At 37.0% G+C, this 18865-nt stretch overlaps 1 protein-coding gene across 1 annotated transcript; it reads right to left on the bottom strand.

The window, feature by feature from the left end:
* Positions 1-171: 171 nt before the first annotated feature.
* Positions 172-15445, bottom strand: LOC114532445 (trafficking protein particle complex subunit 10-like). The gene is made up of 24 exons (XM_028553953.1): positions 15189-15445; positions 14155-14236; positions 13348-13489; positions 11906-12111; positions 11344-11545; positions 10578-10689; positions 10029-10276; positions 9195-9335; positions 8580-8688; positions 8394-8473; positions 8209-8300; positions 7868-8008; positions 7461-7570; positions 7187-7317; positions 6541-6661; positions 5853-5983; positions 4950-5103; positions 3797-4037; positions 3453-3564; positions 3055-3161; positions 2469-2601; positions 2025-2073; positions 1389-1444; positions 172-952 (listed from the first exon to the last, which is right to left on the bottom strand). The coding sequence occupies exons 1-24, from the start codon at positions 15211-15213 to the stop codon at positions 911-913; spliced, it is 2967 nt and encodes a 988-aa protein (XP_028409754.1). The 5' UTR covers positions 15214-15445; the 3' UTR covers positions 172-910.
* Between the last annotated feature and the right edge of the window lie 3420 nt (positions 15446-18865).

An 18865-nucleotide genomic window follows, 5' to 3' on the forward strand; every position in this document is an offset into this window, starting at 1 on the left:
CGCCGCCCTCGAATTAACGCCGCAGGGACAAGCAAAAATCTCATTAAACGCCGCCCTCAAATAAACGCCGCAACCTTTTCGTCATTGCGGCGTTTATTCGAAGCATTTATTTATAACCACAGTTCAATTTTCTTATATAATTATATAAATAGAAAAGACACATAACTTTTATACTTAGTTTTTTTGGGGATTGATTGTATTGGTTAAATTGGCGTTTAAATTACACACTGAAATTCAGAGTTGTTACGAGTTTGTAATAAACGCCTCCCTTGAATAAACGCCGCCCTCGAATAAACGCCGCATCTTAATTGCTAAAAATTTAATAAACGCCGCGGCGTTTATTCGAATAATTACGGTATCCCAACTTGCAAAATTCCATAGAATATGATTAGGTTATACGAGCTCTAGTCTATTGCGCAATAATTCAAACCATTTTGTATTACTGAAGGGAATGCGATCTAAATAAAAGCCTAGCTTCACCAGGCATATTTTTCGGGCAAAGCAACATTTCTTTTTCATTTTCCAGCTTCCGTTTCCCGCTAAAACTATCGCTATTGAGTGTTTGTGGCGGGAAACTAGCGTGGCAATAGAATTATATCTGGCTTTATCTACGCAGTGACGGACTGGCTCTGCATAGGGTGAAAATTTCAGACCACCATATTACTGTAGACCAAGGAAATTGTGCCATCTCGTCACCGTTCCAACGGTCTTCGCATCAAAAATTAAAAGCTTTTCGTTTTACGCACTGCTCTCAAATGTATGTAAGTTATCCACTGACAATATGAGCCTGCACGAGTAGGAGCTAATTAGGACTATTTGAGCTAATTAGGACCAGCGTGATAAACCAACCAATTCAGTTGTTTAAATTAAGTTGTTCGAGTGATACATGAACTGATATACCTTCACATATTCAGACTTTAAAAGTATGCTTGAACGTATACCTATCACCAGCCTAGAAAAAAGTGGAAAATTAGATAGAAATATTAGTCAGAGAACAGTGACAGTTTCTGTAAAGTGCTTCCGATGACCGATTATAGATAACACTTATTTATTGCGAACGAAGGAAACATATTTTGTGGACCCGAAATCTGTCGATATTTCACGAGGCGAAGCCGAGTTTTGCCGTTGAGATGCGATGTAATGGAGATTAGATAGTTTAGATGGTAATGGTGAATAGCCTTAAAGCCAGTTTCCACTAGGCGGAATTTTTGGGTCGAACGAAATTTTTCCCTCGATTTTCTTCTCAATTTTGACCGGTGAAGAGAATCCGCTACGGTCGAATTCTCATATTTGAAAAGAATATCAGACGAAAAATTTCGATCAATCGAAAAATTCCGCCTAGTGGAAAACCGCCTTAATTCTACAATTATCACATATACAAAAATTACCTCAATTCTGGAAGAATAAGCAAGACTGAGGACAAAGGTAGAAACATCCGGCAATCCTAAAAATATTACGAAAAATAGTTGTCTCATGTCGCTGAAATTGATTGGAAAAAAATTTTCACCACGATCAAAGGATTTCGGCCATATAATATCTCTTGAAATATACCTTTTTTTCGGTTTCAAATTTATGTTAAAGCTATGGTAATTAGGCTTTTTGCAATGGAATTTTAGTCTTGTTCCTTACATGTTTTATGACGAAATCTTGCAAAATCCTGTTTGCCTCAAAAGGTCAAAAACCGACTGGAAACTTCATCGAACAAAATAAGGTTAGCAGGCGTACCGGGGTATATTACACTTGATCTCTATTATTCAAAATGAAGAATTGTTTAAAGAAGCTCTATTTCAAAAGTGTCGGGTAGCTCGCGCGTGCAGTGTCACATAAGCCCCGATGAGTGAGGTGGACATATTCATATATTCATGTTGACAGACCGTTAAAACAATCAATTTGAAAAGAAACGAATAATGTAAAACACGAATATATGAATAAGTCCCCACCACTTATCAAGCTGGCGACGCCACTGGTTTTCAAGTGCAGAACTAAATATTCCTAAGCTAGGAGCCCAGACGTAGCTACTGTACCTTTATTCATACGCCAGACATAAGACAGTTCTCCTTGGTAATACAAGACCTAGGTGAGAAAATATTTCCAGTTTCAAAACCACTGTATACGATCCACTGGTTTATTTTATGTTTTTCCTGTGATAGTAACACTGGATCAATAAGAGATGATCCTTACTGGACCCTTAGAAAGAACTGATAGAAATATCCAGTATAAATAAAGTTAGTTTAGTTTAGGTTTCTTCTGTAGTAACACTGGATCAATAAGAGATGATCCTTACTGGATCTCTAGGAAGAACAGTTTAGAACTGATAGAACTATCCAGTATAAATAAAGTTAGTTTAGTTGGGTTAGAAATGACCAGTTTAGAACTGATAGAGATATCCAGCGAGAATCCTAAACTGATTAACAAACGATAGAGCTACATGGGTATGCAGTGCGTTTAGTTGCGACTATTCATCCTACCTGTGGAGTGGAAGTATTAAGAGGGATTAATTCCGTTACGTCCAGGTCAAGTTTACTTTCGCGTTCCAGTTCAGCATTACAAATTAAAATCTCTGCACACGTCGCTCCAGTTAAGATGACTTGGAGAAACTGACTGAAAAATATAAATGTGTAAAACGTTCATAAAGCATGACCAATCAAATGCTGACGAGGTTTTCTACCAATTCTTTGACAGACACTGATGAAATGATAGAGTCAGCCAGTATTTGAAAGAATCACAGAATATGTTCCGAAAAAAACAACAGCGGTATCTTCAAATAAAGAAACCGGTTGGATTAAACGTTTTAAATTTAGGTTACTTTAGCTTATAGGTTTGCTACTCCAGTCACCCTGGATCAATAAGAGATGATCCTTACTGGACCTCTAGGAAGAACAGTTTAGAACTGATAGAGCTATCCAGTATGAATAAAGTTAGTTTAGTTCAAGTTTCCTCCTGTAGTAACACTGGATCAATAAGAGATGATCCTTACTGGACCTCTAGGAAGAACAGTTTAGAACTGATAGAGCTATCCAGTATAAATAAAGTTAGTTCATTGTTTAGAATTACCCGTATTTCGTCCGGAAAAGAACGTGCTCGAACAGAAAAGGTTTGTTGAAAGTTAGGAAAAGACTGGTCAATTGACTTGTTGAAGACCACGTCGCACAAGATAAAGCCTAAAAGAACAGTTAAACACACATGTGACACTATGAATGATATACAGACTAAATGAGACATCTGATGGGAAATCTACTAAGTAAAGTTAGTTTTGTTTAGGTTTCCTCCTGTAGTAACACTGGATCAATAAGAGATGATCCTTACTGGACCTCTAGGAAAAAAAGTTTAGGACAAATAGAGCTGTCCACTATAAATAAAGTTAATTTAGTTTAGGTTTCCTCCTGTAGTAACACTGGATCTAAAAGAGATGATCCTTACTGGACATTTAGGAAGAACAGCTTAGAACTTACGTCGTGATCTACTGTAAGTTGTTCAACATCTGCGTCATCAAATTGAGAATACAACAACAAATCTATTTGAATCTTGTGGTAAGGAGGTATTAAAGGCAATTTCACCAAACATCTACAAAAATAGTGTTCAAAAGTTCAAATAACAAAGCTTTCAATTCTTGAGGAGAGCTATCCAGTATAAATAAAGTTAGTTTGGTTTAGGTTAGGTTTCCTTCTGTAGAAGTGGATGTTAAGAAAGAACAGTCTAGAACTGATAGAGCTATCCAGTATGAATAAAGTTAGCTTACTGTAGTTTAGTTAGTTCTAGTGCAAAAGCTGAGTTTACTAAGAGTAGTTTGATTCACCTTGACGACATTTCCACCAAATTCTCATCTTTGACTTCATCCAGCAGCGTTATACTATATTCTGCATCGGTACTCTTCTCGTCTGATTGTGACGTAATCACAGCCTGTCTGCATTCCATTGGTTGGAAGAGAAGTCCAGATTCTGATGACATTTGCAATACAGATTGGTCCAATATCGCCGCTGGTCCAGTTGCAATCGTTAAGGAGACACAGTTTGGAAGACCTGCCACTAAAGGAATGTCTGCAATTTGAAAAAGCAACAAGGAATGTCAATTCATTAAAGGCCATGTTAGACGGTGCAATTTACATTAAACTTGCAATGCAATTCTACTTTGAAGAGATGTAAATTAGTAAAGAGTCTTTCAGAAAAGAAATGCCATGGGGTGTAATAAAGACAAAGGTTTGGTAGTTGCCAAATTTACATCTCTCAAAAGAATTGCAATATTGCAAGTTGCAGGAAATATTACACCGTGTAACAAGGCCTCAACATTGAAAAGCTGAAAAAATTAGCTGGACCAAAGTGGGATCATCATTAATGTAAATTCCCATCTCATTGTAAGAATTATTTTGACAACCATATTTGTAGCGTACAACACAACGATGTTTGTCCTGGCCTAACTTAGCTTTGAAGAACAGGCCTCTGAATTTCACTGCAATACATTATCTTTGTGCATTGTACTATTTTAGTGTACTGTAGCGTATTGTACTGCACTGTATAAGTATTGTATATATAAGTAGAATTTTGCAATATAATATAGTATCATGCGGTATGAAATAGCATTAAACCAAAAATTGATTTCAGATTGACAACTACACGCGTAAAAACGCTCAGGTTGATGCAAGTTGATATAAACAGGATGGAGCAATGTTGTGCTGCCCACATTGTTCAGAGTTGTTATCAATATTGAACAACATTGTTACACCCGATTAAGTTTCAACAATATTGTTCAATGTTGATAACAACCCTGTACAATGTGGGCAGCACAACATTGCTCCATCCTGTTTGTATCAACTTGCATCAACCTGAGCGTTTTTAGGCGTGTACAGTGGTCTGCCGTGTCTGTAAATCACATGGAAAAAATAGGCTCTAGACGTCATGTAATGTATCTTGTACTGACTCGTATAACATAAATGCATGCTTAATTTTACTTACCAAGGGCGCCTGGGGTCCAGGTAACTGTCGGAGATTCTGAGACAACCACGAACTTCCTGGATTTTTTTGGCAAACGTTGAAGTGATGCAAGCAACTGGATGTTGCCCATTCTTACCAACAACTGTTGGAGAAGGTATGTACCACTCTTTCTTACCTGATTAACACAAGGAGGACAAATTTACTAAATATGTTTCAGTTCTGAACTGTTCTTTCTAGGGGTCCAGTAAGGATCATCTCTTATTGATCCAGTGTTACTACAGGAGGAAACCTAAACTAAACTAACTTTATTTATACTGGATAGCTTTTTCAGTTCTAAGCTGTTCTTCCTAGAGGTCCAGTTAGGATCATCTCTTATTGATCCAGTATTACTACAGGAGGAAATCTAAACTAAACTAATTTTATTTATACTGGATAGCTCTATCAGTTCTAAACTGTTCTTCCTAGAGGTCCAATAGGTATTACCTCTTAATGATCCAGTGTTACTACAGGAGGAAACCTAAACTAAACTAACTTTATTTATACTGGATAAGTCTATCAGTTCTAAACTGTTCTTCCTAGAGGTCCAGTAAGGATCATCTCTTAATGATCCAGTGTTACTACAGGAGGAAACCTAAACTAAACTAACTTTATTTATACTGGATAAGTCTATCAGTTCTAAACTGTTCTTCCAGAGGTCCAGTAAGGATCATCTCTTAATGATCCAGTGTTACTACAGGAGGAAACCTAAACTAAACTAACTTTATTTATACTGGATAAGTCTATCAGTTCTAAACTGTTCTTCCAAGAGGCCCAGTAAGAATCATCTCTTATTGACCCAGTGTTACTACAGGACAAATTTTATTTATACTATTAACTGTATGTCTAATATTTCTAATGTCCGCAGCAAACATTAGAAATACCCACCTTCCCCTTGAGACAATATATGTGTTTTCCAGCGGTTAACTGAACTTTCTCAGAATCGAGTATAAACTTCTCTTTGACTTTTTCATCTCCGCCAGACGAAGAGACACCGTCGCTGGATGAACTCGACACACCTGCAGAAAATGCAAATCTTAATGAAAACTTATACATGACCTTCGTGTGACGAAAGGCGAGAGGAACGGCAAAGACCTCGGAACCTTCAACAATCATTAACCTTAGAATATAACTCAGCTATGTACAATGGATGGTTTCCAGTCACGAAAATTATCCTCCGGACCTTATCGGACTGAAAAGTTTGTGTTATCCACATATTCTCAACCAAAACTAATTGTCTTGTTTCCCACCAGGCGAATTATGTTCGCTCAAACTACAAATTGTGCAAAGTGATCAGTTATGAGAAGGGCTGTCGAGGTAGAAATAAATTACACAGTCACAGGACCTATATATAATCGATTATATCTTTCGTTATTCGTTATGAAACTAGTCGAAATTTTGTGATTACGTTTAGTTATATAAGAACTATAGCTCTGACATTAATTTTTAACTGATGTGAAGTATATTTGAAGAGATATTCGGTTCTTTCAACCGAGAAATCGATTTTACTTGACAACCAGTCCCAGTTCCTTTCCGCTATTTTAGCTCGCCCGGAAAGTTAAGCGTATTTTCTTACTCGCATTGCTGACACTAGATGAATCCACGGAATCTTCCTCGTTCGAAAGTCGTATTGGTTCGCTGTCCTGGGGGGCCACGGACATCCTCATTGTTGTCCTCAACAAGCAGTCATCCACAACCTATAATACGATGAATGTGCAATTAATACGAGAAATATTGCAAAACCTTCATAATTGTGCATGCTTAACTAAAGTTTAGGCAGCTTGAACAGTGTCATTAGCGCGTTAGTCCCAGTGAACTGTAATAAAACTTGGAAAGCTAACTTCGCCGCCATCTTTGAAGCCACATATGAAGGAAGTTTTTCTAAGTTTTTGAACGTATCAAACAGATGTAGAGATTAATTATCTAGGAATGCCTAGAACTATGTAAAATACAACCATTCGCTAATTTTTATAAAAATTGAACGAGAAACACAGTCAAAAACTTGCTTCAGTTTTTTTGATTCAACCATCAAATCTTCTTGCAATGCAACTCTACTTTTTGAGATGTAAATTAGTGAAGAGTTTTCGAAATGTATGTAAAAGGAGAACATCCGTTGAGTGTAATAGATACAAAAGTTCCCAAGATGCTAGTTTACATCACTCAAAAGTAAAGTCGGATCACAAGTTTGAAGAAAAATTGCAGAGAAATCCTAATACACTAACCCGCTCCAGTCCACTGTCCAGCTGTATCTCAATATGAACCGTTTCACCGACGGTCGCAATATTCTTTGTTAAATGAATTTTCACCATTTCCGGTTTGAACAATGGTTCGGCTCTTATCACCAGAGGCTTGTCTAGACGAAGGAAAATTCGTAATTTTACATTACTTGATGTATTCAAACGGACGCTTTGCGTCGTAAAAGAATGGTTATAGACAATGGAGCTTTACTTGGATAAAAAAAAAACAACGTTGGATTAGCTTTTTTTATTCGCTCACCGTCATGTTCCTTGTCATCTTTCAATCTGATCAGTTCCTCCGTGAAAAATAGTGTTTCGTTTTTCTTAAGGTGGGACTGACATGCTAAAACAGCACATGATTGCGCATATGTAAAGATTGTTAAGAAAAAAAAATTTAAAATTCAATTGATAGAGTTAACCAATATATTTAAAGTTAGTTAAGATTAGGTTTCCTCCTGTAGTAACACTGGATCAATAAGAGATGATCCTTACTGGACCTCTAGGAAGAACAGTTTAGAACTGATAGAGCTATCCAGTACAAATAAAGTTAGTTTAGTTTAAGGTTTCCTCCTGTAATAACATGTATCTTCAATATTACGTGGAGACGGCTATGTGCCTGACTGTAAGTGTATAACTAAGATCTAATATTCAATAACGGAAGGATATTTTTCCATGTTACGCAACTGGTATTGACATTGAGCTAAGCAAAGTAACGTGTTTGCAGCGAGTAACCCCCATCCTTCTTCAGCAAACATTTTGTATCCTTCAGTTAACAACTCTTCTGCATCACCGAAGCTTCCTCCCGACCTGAAGAATGAAACTAACTTAAATTAATCACAATATAAATTATATATTTCAGATCTAGAAACTTATACTGTATGTATGTTAAGTGTCTGAAGTTCATTAATCAATTGAATTACACCACTGTGGTGTAACTACAAGCTAATTTAGTTATTGATGTTACCATGCAAGAATATTAATTGAATTATTCCTTGTTCAACACTTACATATAAAACCTTCCCAAATCTATTCCCAGGACTTTCGCTGAGCGCGTTCTTTTGATATTTTCGTACGTTTTAATGGCCATTTGCAAAAGTTCCTGACAAGAAAAGTTAATGTAACGTGAGACTAGATTTTGTACACTGAATCTTATCGGACTTTAATTCTTGAACAAAAACAATTCAAGACGTACCAAATAGAGCGCTTTGAAGCCATCTTTCGATGAGAGGGCAGTCTTCAGCTTATTGCTAGGATTACCTTCACTGAATTTAACTAAATGAAAGTAAGTATGTAAGACACGATATTAACATCACCCTGTTCCAATCCCCCACTCTTTACCACGTCATATCACTCCAGATCAATATCGAACTGCTCTCACCTTCGTCGTTCTTTCCCACGCCTCCAGAAAGTTCACACGCCAGATGAAGTTGCTGGTCAGTTGAGACTTCATCAGGCATCAAGCCACATAAATGACCAACTTCGAAAAGCTAAAAAACAAAATCAAAGGTACTAAATGTTAAGTTCAACTGATAAATTATGTCACTGCACGAACAGTTCTAAACTGTTCTTCCTAGAGATCCAGTAAGGATAATAGTCTCGTATTGATCAAGTCTTACTTCAAGAGGTAACTTAAACAAAGTAACTTTATTTATACTGGATAGCTCTATCAGTTCTAAACTGTTCTTCCTAGAGGTCGAGTAAGGATCATCTCTTATTGATCCAGTGTTACTACAGGAGGAAACCTAACCTAAAGAAACTTTATTTATACTGGATAGCTCGATCAGTTCTAAACTGTTCTTCCTAGAGGTCCAGTAAGGATCATCTCTTATTGATCCAGTGTTACTGCAGGAGGAAACCTAAACTAAACAAACTTAATTTATATTGCGGATAGCTTAACAGTTGTAAACTGTTCTGTTAAAAGATCTCACATGACCCAATCATTTCCAATGTAACACCATGCAGTTATAGCCAGAGTTCCGTGTGATAATCGTACCTTTTTCATTGCATATTGATATATCTGAGCAGTGTGAAGACTGTACGTCACTAACTCGGGATTCTTCTGGATTGTGGAACGTATCAACTGAAGCGAGCTCAAAGTCACCCAACAGGCCGAAGCTCCGGCGGGAATCGAAACCTTTAACAAACAAAACACTTTTAAGAACTGAGGAGCAAGCCATCTTGGTTATAGCCAAGCTATCTTGATAATACAACATATGATTTAAACAAAAATAATCGATGATTTACATGCATGTTAAATCATATAAACCAAACCATTAAACTCTTTATCAATAAATCCTTTAAAAACATTTAGGCAGTGAGTAAATTAGCTTTTAGGTACACCACGTAAGTATATATATTATCTTAATTATAATTATACTATCATTATACTATTATTATACTATTCTTAAGCATATTATACTTACGTGCTGTACCTACAAGCTAATTTACTTATCAGTGATGTCACCATGCAAACATACAAGATTGTTATATAGGTGCTGTGTATTTTAAATGTGATTGGTTCATTCGTAGTCACATGACTTTAAATAAATGCAATGTTTCCCGCCAGGGAAACAAGTGAAAAATTGTTGCCCGCTTCTTGTCATAACAAAGTAAAGTGGGTTTTTTTAAATGAAATTGTTGTGTAACATGTGTGTTTTTGTTCCTATATAACAAAACACTTAAGATACACTACCTCGGGAAATAATGTTTCCCTCGACTTCGTCTCGGAACATTGAGACTCGAGGGAAAACAAAACTCACTATTTCCCTCGGGAGCAAACATTAAGCGTATAATATTAAAAGACAGTGAGTTATCACATCGAACTTACATTTAAAATCGTCAACTCGTGAACAACGTTATGCATAAATTCCAGCATTCGCTGTAAGACATCTTTCACTCGGTCCAACTGGAATAACAAGGCACACTGCCTGATGAAAAGATAGTTTCTTATATCCAATAACGTCGCATTTCTTTCTTTAATTTTCGCACGAAGTTTTTTTTCCGAATCCGACGAAATTGATGCACCATCCCAGCACCAACACTCCCCCGTGAACGGGGTCAGCGGTCCCGAGTAGTCTAGAGGGAAAACGTTTTGTTTTAGAACTGATAGGGCTACTGTATCCAGTATAAATAAAGTTAGTTTATATAGTTTACGTTTTCTCCTGTAGTAACACTGGATGAATAAGAGATGATTCTTACTGGATCTCTAGGAAGAAGAGTTTAGAACTGATAGAGCTATCCAGTATAAATACAGTTAGTTTAGTTTAGGTTTCCTTCTGTAGTAACACTGGATCAATAAGGGATGATTCTTACTGGACCTCTAGGAAGAACAGCAACCATGACGAACTTTAAAAGAAATCGTAATCTTCTTGCATACCTGAGGTTTTCACATTATTCACAAGCTGATGCATGAGCGCGTCTATTTCGTCATAATGAATGAGAGCCTCCTCGTTCAGATGCATCATTTCATAAACCATTGCAACTTCTTCCTATTTAAAATAAAACTACATGGTTAACTTTATCTCAAACGTTGTCTCTAAACAACGAAATCAGTCTGAAATTCTGCTTTTTACAATAAGACCTTTAAATAGACTACTTTTTGATCTATGCAAGATAATCCTATCAAATCACCACAGCTGAAAAGAGCATATCAAAATTAGTAAAAATGCAAAATTTGGTTGCGAAATGTCGTAAAATGCGGAAAATATAGCCTTGCAAAGTTTGCAAATTTCTATATGCTTTTCTTTAACGCACGGCTGTTACCATTTTGGGCCCGAATGTGGTAAATTTTGCATTTACTAATTTCAATACGCTCTTTTCGGCTGTGGTGATTTGATTTCATTTCCTTGCATCGATAAAAAAGTAGTCTATAATGCAAAATGTCTATTGATAATTTAACGCTTTCATCGCGAATATCAAGAATTCAAGGTAATTGTTTTTAACAACACGGGCATCACGGTACATTATTTCACGGTAAATTTAAGCGTCAGCAGTCGGTAAGTCAAAGATTAGAACGGCAGTAGACAGAATTTCACGTTGGAGATTTTAAACAAAAACGGTTGTAATCAAAACGGCTCAGTTCACACTTCCGGCCGGCGTTCGTAAATGATAAGGTCCGTGAATCAGTCACGAGGTACACTCACGTGACAAAGAAAGTACTTTGTGAAATCCCATTTGGCTTCGTTCCGCTTATCTCTTGTGTTACGAACTTTGTCTTCGAATTTTCTCAGGTTTCTGTCGACGGTTGCAAGAATGGCCTGCCTCAGTTTGTTCATAAACGCCTGCCAGGATTCCACTGACCTCGGGGTTACCTCGTGCTTTGACGGTTCCCACAACTGGATGCATCTGCAACGAGTGCACGATATACACTGTACCATAGCAACACTGGATAGCGCATACCTTATCTGTTGGTAGGTATTTTTCAGAGGACGGTTGTATCAAGCCCGTTCAGCTTAAACGGTAGATAAGTCAAAATAAAAAAAAAACACTCTTACATCTCTCTTGAATGAATCAACTTTAATATTATGCACTGAATATGTAGTTGTAAACAGCATCTTTGTATTAAGGTCAAAAACATTTAGTTCGCTTGTTGAATAAAACGATAGACTTGCTTTCTATTTTGAACTTATCCACCGTTTAAGCTAAACGGGCTTGATACAACCGACCACAGATTTGCAAATCGTTAGTTTTTTCTCAAATACCGACCTGTCGTTTGCTTTTCCGCCACCAAAATCACTCTTGATTTTGTCGAAAACGCTGCTTCGGGGAAGCTGTAATTTTGGTTTGTTGCCTTTCAATGAACCATGTGTAATCACCTGAACTACCAACCAATCGTTGTTAGAGTTTGACTTGATATTCCTCAACCATTTGTTGATACGATCCTTCACTTCACTGCGATATTCGTCAAAGTCCTTCGGAGAAAACAAACACAGATTTGTAGACTATCATCCCAAATTTAAAAACTCTATTCAGGCCGTGTTATACTGTAGCCTTAGGCCTAGGGAGTCTTAAGGTCGACACAGACCGGACGCGATGCGTCAACGCGACGCGTGAGTTTTTAGAAGCATATAAATTATAAATTCTGGAAGTAAAATTTGGAAATTATGGACGCTAGAGCAGTCAAAATGTTTTATTGTTATGTAATCTACAAGAATATTATGATAGTTTAAAATTTATTTGATTTTGAAAAATTAAAAACGTTGAAAATTCGCGTCCGGTCTGTGTCGACCTTAAAGCCCGTTTTTCAGTAGGGGAATTTATTCGTGCGAACAGATAAAAAGTAGGAAGCGGTTCTACTTTTTCGCGGCGATTTTTTTCGCAAACCAATCACATCACCGGATTTTAGATAACGCTTCGCGTCCCGGGAATAAATTCACCCAGTGGAAAACGGGCTTTATGCCTAGATGTATTCAAAAAACTCACACATTGAGTGTGGCACAGGAATTCCTTTCGTAATCAACGGACAGATTGAAGATGTAGAATAATGAAAATCAAGCTCTTATTTTAAAGGGAAAACCCGTCATGCAATCGTTCCTACTTAAATTGATGGAGATCTTCTACTGGACGAGTTTGGATGAGTGATGAGTGTGGGTGAGATTTTAGAACACAGGAGTTACCCTAGTAAAATTTTTCTCAAGCATAACTGCTGAAGTCTGTCGTCTTACGAATATGAATAGACATAACATTGGTTAATTCACTGTAACATTTGTTATAATAACGTTAACGACCCCGAAAGCTGGATAGCGCTATCCACTTGATAGTGTTTAATTTTATAATCACTCTAAATTGCCCGTTGCTCGGTATAACCTGGATTCAACCTTAGTATTCCTAAATTGGGGATTCTCTTTCATAATGATTAGCTCCAAATCTGTAATTTAATTGTTTTTCCAAGCATGTTTTAAACGGTTGGAAAAATCACTATCCGGTGGATAGCGCTATCCAGCTTCGTAAAGCAGGCCCAAGATTCATTTCACCGTCTTTTACAAGGACTAGAATCGAACCAGTCTGTCTTGTAGAACTCTACAGTCTACACACCGAAGCATACAGAGAATACTGTATTGTCTTTAAACTTTACAGATTTAACCAACGGAAATAATAGACGATAATGTCTATTATTTGCATGATTTAACCTCACAGACGTACAGTACCTGGCAATCGGTCCAGAACATGTGAAAAAATGGCAGGTCGTTTAAACTCGGCGTAGTTTCGATGGTATATTTAAGGTGATCTTTCGTGAGTCGTAAACATTGCCCTCTGACAACAACCATCTTTGAAGGACGCCCGTGAGATCTGCGAGAGATTTATCAAACTTTAACCATTAGTTTGTTTATAAGATACACCAAATCTACGACGCTGTACTGCCTTTATTACAACATTCTCACAACAAAGATGAATCCTTTGATTAAACAAAGTCAGAACCGTAATTAAAACAAGGTTTCCTATAAACACTTATAGCGGCTGTTTTTATGTAGATTTGGTGCATCTTAAACTCACTGTTTCCGTTTAAGACGTCAAGGATATAATTTTGCCATAGCAAGAAAGATTAAACAGCTTTTAAGGCGCACACCTTTACACTGTGCAACTATCCTTGCAACTTGCAATGCAACTATATTCTATAATTTTGAGGAATGTTAGTTTGTAAAGAGTGTTTGAAATGCTAAGAAAACGTTTGCAGATCGTAAGAAATGTTCGTATTTGACAACTTTAGATGCCCCAGGAGTAGAACTGCATTGCAAATTGCAAGGAAAGTTGTATACTGTAACACCGCCATTAAACAGTACCATTTCTATGTCATAATGCGTAGGCTGCACTTTAAATAGATCTAGAATATACACTGGAGCTAAATGTTTAAGTCCACTTTTTTTATTTCATTTTCATGTTGCAGAATAACTGGATGCAGTATCTAGCTTTTCTACACAGACTGGTGTAAGTCTAAAATTTGAATCTACACTTGCCTTTTCCATTCAATGGTTGTATCTGATAGTCTACGCTGAATATCATCTTTGAATGGAAAAAATATGTCATAGTCTCCTTCACCTGTTAAATCAAAATACAAAATGTAATACTTGTTACACTTTAGAGATTAAACTTTTTGGGACAGGTGCTGTGTAGCCTTAGCAAGCCTATCAATTTCATTCTTAGACTCAAGCCTGACTGTGCCGGCCCTGAGCATGTCATGCATCAATAATATGTCTGCGGACTTTAATATTTTTAATAGAATTTTGTGTGATGTTTTGTGCGACGTTTGTAACATGGTCGGAACTGCTTATAAGCACATGCATATCTGTTCACTGGGTCTTTTCAGACCCAAACCACTAACTGTATGTAACTTCCTTCATATTACATGCATGTACACAGGTTTCTGTTGTGACTACTGCATACTCGGTGAATTCTGCGTAGCATATGCCTAAGATCTTCCGCATAGAGTTACAAATTTGTTATATGCATTTCATAGTTAAATTCAATTTCATCTTTCACATTCAATTAACAATTGGAATGCACCATGGACTACATAGAATTTTGTTGATTAAATTTTGAAGAACCAGATAAATGTCAGATTCGTATATCTAAACTATTGCACATTTTTAGCATTTGACCATTTTTACAACACCAATAGACATGACCTTCTATTGGTGATCAAACTTGTCTATGGCAAGATTTATGGATTTTCTCATGGTCTAAAAGGGCACATCTGCACATGCATGCTTAGGAAGCTCAACAGAATTAAGATAACATCCTCTTTTGTCTTTACCAAAGATTTTACATGCCAGTAATCTAACAAGAGCAATGATCTGTGAGCATGAATAACATCTCATGTTGCAAACCATATGTCAAACAAATTAATGTCAATGCAAAATATCAATTTATATCGAATAGAATTAAATAATCGACTGATCAAATGGTGAAAACAATGAGACGCTTAAAACTGATTAAACAAATGCACATGCGATCTATTAAATCAATCCATTTAGCACAGAGAACAACTCACATGTTATAGTTGGCATGAACTCCATCGTCGTAAACCAGGCCTTGTTCTAAATGGCTAAATCCAATTCATTTAAACCATATCATCGAAGATTGCAAGCCAGCGCCGAAACCAGCAGGCAGCACTATGCCAAATCGTTATTTGATAGTTCTCATATTTCTTCAGCTTCGAAAATTAACCGAAAAACAACGGAGATCGCGCTGACGGTCTCGTAAAACTTTACCAAAAGTATATTTCTCCAAATTTAAAACTCCAAAATACTCCTTATCTTCTTCCAGTGCTTCCACTTTCAAATTTGAAATTCTATAAAATTTCCACGAAAGGAATCAAGAAAAGGCAGTATATATAAGAAAAGGCTTCTTCGGCGACGAAAAAGCTCCAACGAGAGACAGTTGCCCAAAAATTTAAATATAAAGCCTAGCGAAGCAGATTTTACATAATGTAGAGTATAAGGTAGATTTTTACATAAGGTAGAAGACCAAGCAAAAGCGATCGTAGATCGTCTTTAAAAAAAATCGTTGTTTTTCATTATGTCCTTGGCGAAAAGGATAAAGTAAATTAAATAACCGTCACCGTTCAGCACAAGATCTTGTAGTCTAGTGGCGAAGAAAATAGTCTCTCGAGTAGTAAATCGACGGTTCAAAACCTGCCATAACCGTTTTTCATTATGAACTTCGCCGTGAAAATGGTAAAGTAAATTAAATAACCATAGTCGTTTGCACAAGACCTTGTAATCTAGTGGCGAAAGCAATGGTCTCCCAAGTGGTAAATCGATGGTTCGAATCCCACTATAACCGTTTTTCATTATGAACTTAATGAAAAGGGTAAAGTAAATTAAATAACCATAGTCGTTCAGCACAAGTTCCTGTAGTCTAGTGGTCAAGATGTTGGTCTCATGTGTCGACAATCGAAGGTTCGAATCTCGTTTTAGATGGAAATTTTCGTTATTAATATTACATGGTAAGGTTATGGAGAATAAGTTGGTGTAGGCTTCCAACAATCACCAGTTAGCCTTGTGGTAAAGTCGTGGACTATCAAGTACAAGATCGAGGTATCAAGAACAGTATGGTATGTTCCTCATGGCGCTAAAAAAAAAGATATGGTAGGTATGTTACTCGAGAGAAGTATATATTCGGTTAATCTTTGGAAATCAAAGTTAATCTTTAGAGAAATCTGGGGATAGGTAGGGTGAATGAGGGGTATATGAGTACAAAAAGACTTAGTAATTGGGCGGCCTCAGCTCCCGGGGGAGGGTATAGGTGAGAAAACAGTATATAAAATGTTTAAGTCTTTTTGTACTCATTTAAACCTCTTTACCCCTATTTATCCTCCTATTTACTCCTATCTATCCCTACTTTTACCTATCCTCAGGTATCCCTAACTACCCCCTAACACAATTAAATGTTTGAAGAAAGCTTGCTTTGAAAGTCAGGAAAGCCGGGGGAAAGAGAACCCCCCTCAGTCTACTCCTCGCCCAAGGCGAGGGCATATTCGCCCTCTCGCTCTACTCCTCTCACACTCACAAATTCTCACTTTGTTACCTTTTTCTTTTTCGGTTTCTCCAGGGCTTGAACCATCGACTGTATACTTGGCAGATCATCGTCTTCACCACTACACCACCAGTTCTTGTGGTGAAAGCCTAGAGTTTTTTATTTTACTTAATCCTTTTTTAGAAGGATCTGTGACGAAACGTAAATACCTTTTGGTAGGATCTCAAATGAAATAACAATTTAAATGAGTTCATTTTAATGTTCATGATTTATTTTCTAAAATCTCACACACTGTATCTTTACAGGCTTTACTATCGTATTCGTAGCTTGTAACATATCACATACAGGAATGCAGTGCCTTAAAGAACTATCTTCTATAAGTTAGTTATATGTGGCCCAAGTGAAGCTAATGGTTACGGTGCGATTGTTTTGTATTTTTAATGAAGTGAACTAGTGAAGTCGAAGTAGAGTACAAGAATTAAGAATAGCCGAATACTCATCTTACTGAGACTGGAAAGTTAATAGCCGTAAAAACCCGTCTGAATGTGAATTGGAATATGGAAAATTTATACGTGTGATGCATGGTTCGGGTAATGCGTAATCATTACGATAACAATTGTGTTTATTTTCCGTAGACTTGTTCCGTCCTTGACCGTGCTGATATTTCTGAATCTATTCTGACTTACTGATCCGTCTAAATGCGAATTTAAGACGAGTTTCTCTTCCAGACGGGATTCCCGTCTAACTTACCCGTCTCTTAATTTAGTCAGGAAAGTTGGACGGAAAAATTAGGACGAGAAACCCGTCTGTGGGGTTCACATCAGACTAGTTTCCCGTCTTTGATGAGTTTCCCGTCTTTGATGAGTTTCCCGTGTATATGAATTCGGCTAAATGTAGCTATATAACTCGTATATACTCATGAGGCAACAAACATTTCATCTGAAATTGCAAATAAGCAAATATCCAGAAAAACGGATATTTAATATTTATTTCAAGACTGTTCCTCGCCGGTTCGTCCAGCCGGTTCGTCGAATATAAAATACGCTAATCTAATATTTGAACCTTTGCAGTAAAGAACGTCTTAACAACTGCTTGACGACCACATTGTTTGTCGATAAGCTATTGTTCTCTATTTCACTTAATGGTTTCTTCGAAGAACTTCTAATTATAATTATAAATCGTTGCTGTAATATTGTAGAGCTGCTGTCTGTTTGTTTGTTAGCGCGGTTAACTGCGAAAATTGCGCTTTTGAACTGAACTTCTTTTAATTTTTCTTGTTGTCTCATGACTATACGAGTTATATACATTTAGGATTTTAGCCGAATTCATGTACACGGGAAACTCATCAAAGACGGGAAACTCATCGAAGACGGGAAACTCGTCTGATGTGAACCCCACAGACGGGTTTCTCGTCCGAATTTTTCCGTCCAACTTTCCTGACTAAATTAAGAGACGGGTAAGTTAGATGGGAATCCCGTCTGGAAGAGAAATTCGTCTTAAATTCGCATTTAGACGGATCAGTAAATCAGACGAGTTTTAATTCTTGTACTTTTTTCTTTTAAAATGCATTGTTAATTTTGGTACTTTACTTGACTTCACTTCATTAAAAATACAAAAAAATCGCACCGTAACCATTAGCTTCATCTGGGACGCATATAACTAACTTATGGGAATTGGGAAGGTAGTGCTTTAGGGAACTGCACAATTGTAATTTACTTTAGCGACAACACAAATGGCTAATATTGTGTGCGTTTTCGACGAGAAAATAAATCATGAACGTTAAAGACATAATAAAGTGAATTGTTATTCATTTGAGATCCTACCCATAAGGTATTCAGTAATATAAAAAAATAAAGCGTTTCACCGCAAGATCGTGCGGCCTACTCGAAAAGGTCAAGCTCTCCGAGTTTGATGGCGAAGGTTCGAGTCCCACATTGGAATGATTTTTTCTTCTATTTCATCAAAGTTCCTTCCAAAAAGGATTAAGTAAAATAAAAAACTCTAGGCTTACACCACAAGAACTGGTGGTGTAGTGGTGAAGACGATGATCTGCCAAGTATACAGTCGATGGTTCAAGCCCTGGAGAAACCGAAAAAGAAAAAGGTAACAAAGTGAGAATTTGTGAGTGTGAGAGGAGTAGTGCGAGAGGGCGAATATGCCCTCGCCTTGGGCGAGGAGTAGACTGAGGGG

Source organism: Dendronephthya gigantea, unplaced genomic scaffold, assembly GCF_004324835.1.
Source record: "Dendronephthya gigantea isolate DGI-Jeju-01 unplaced genomic scaffold, DenGig_1.0 000002F, whole genome shotgun sequence".
NCBI classification, from domain to species: domain Eukaryota; kingdom Metazoa; phylum Cnidaria; class Anthozoa; order Malacalcyonacea; family Nephtheidae; genus Dendronephthya; species Dendronephthya gigantea.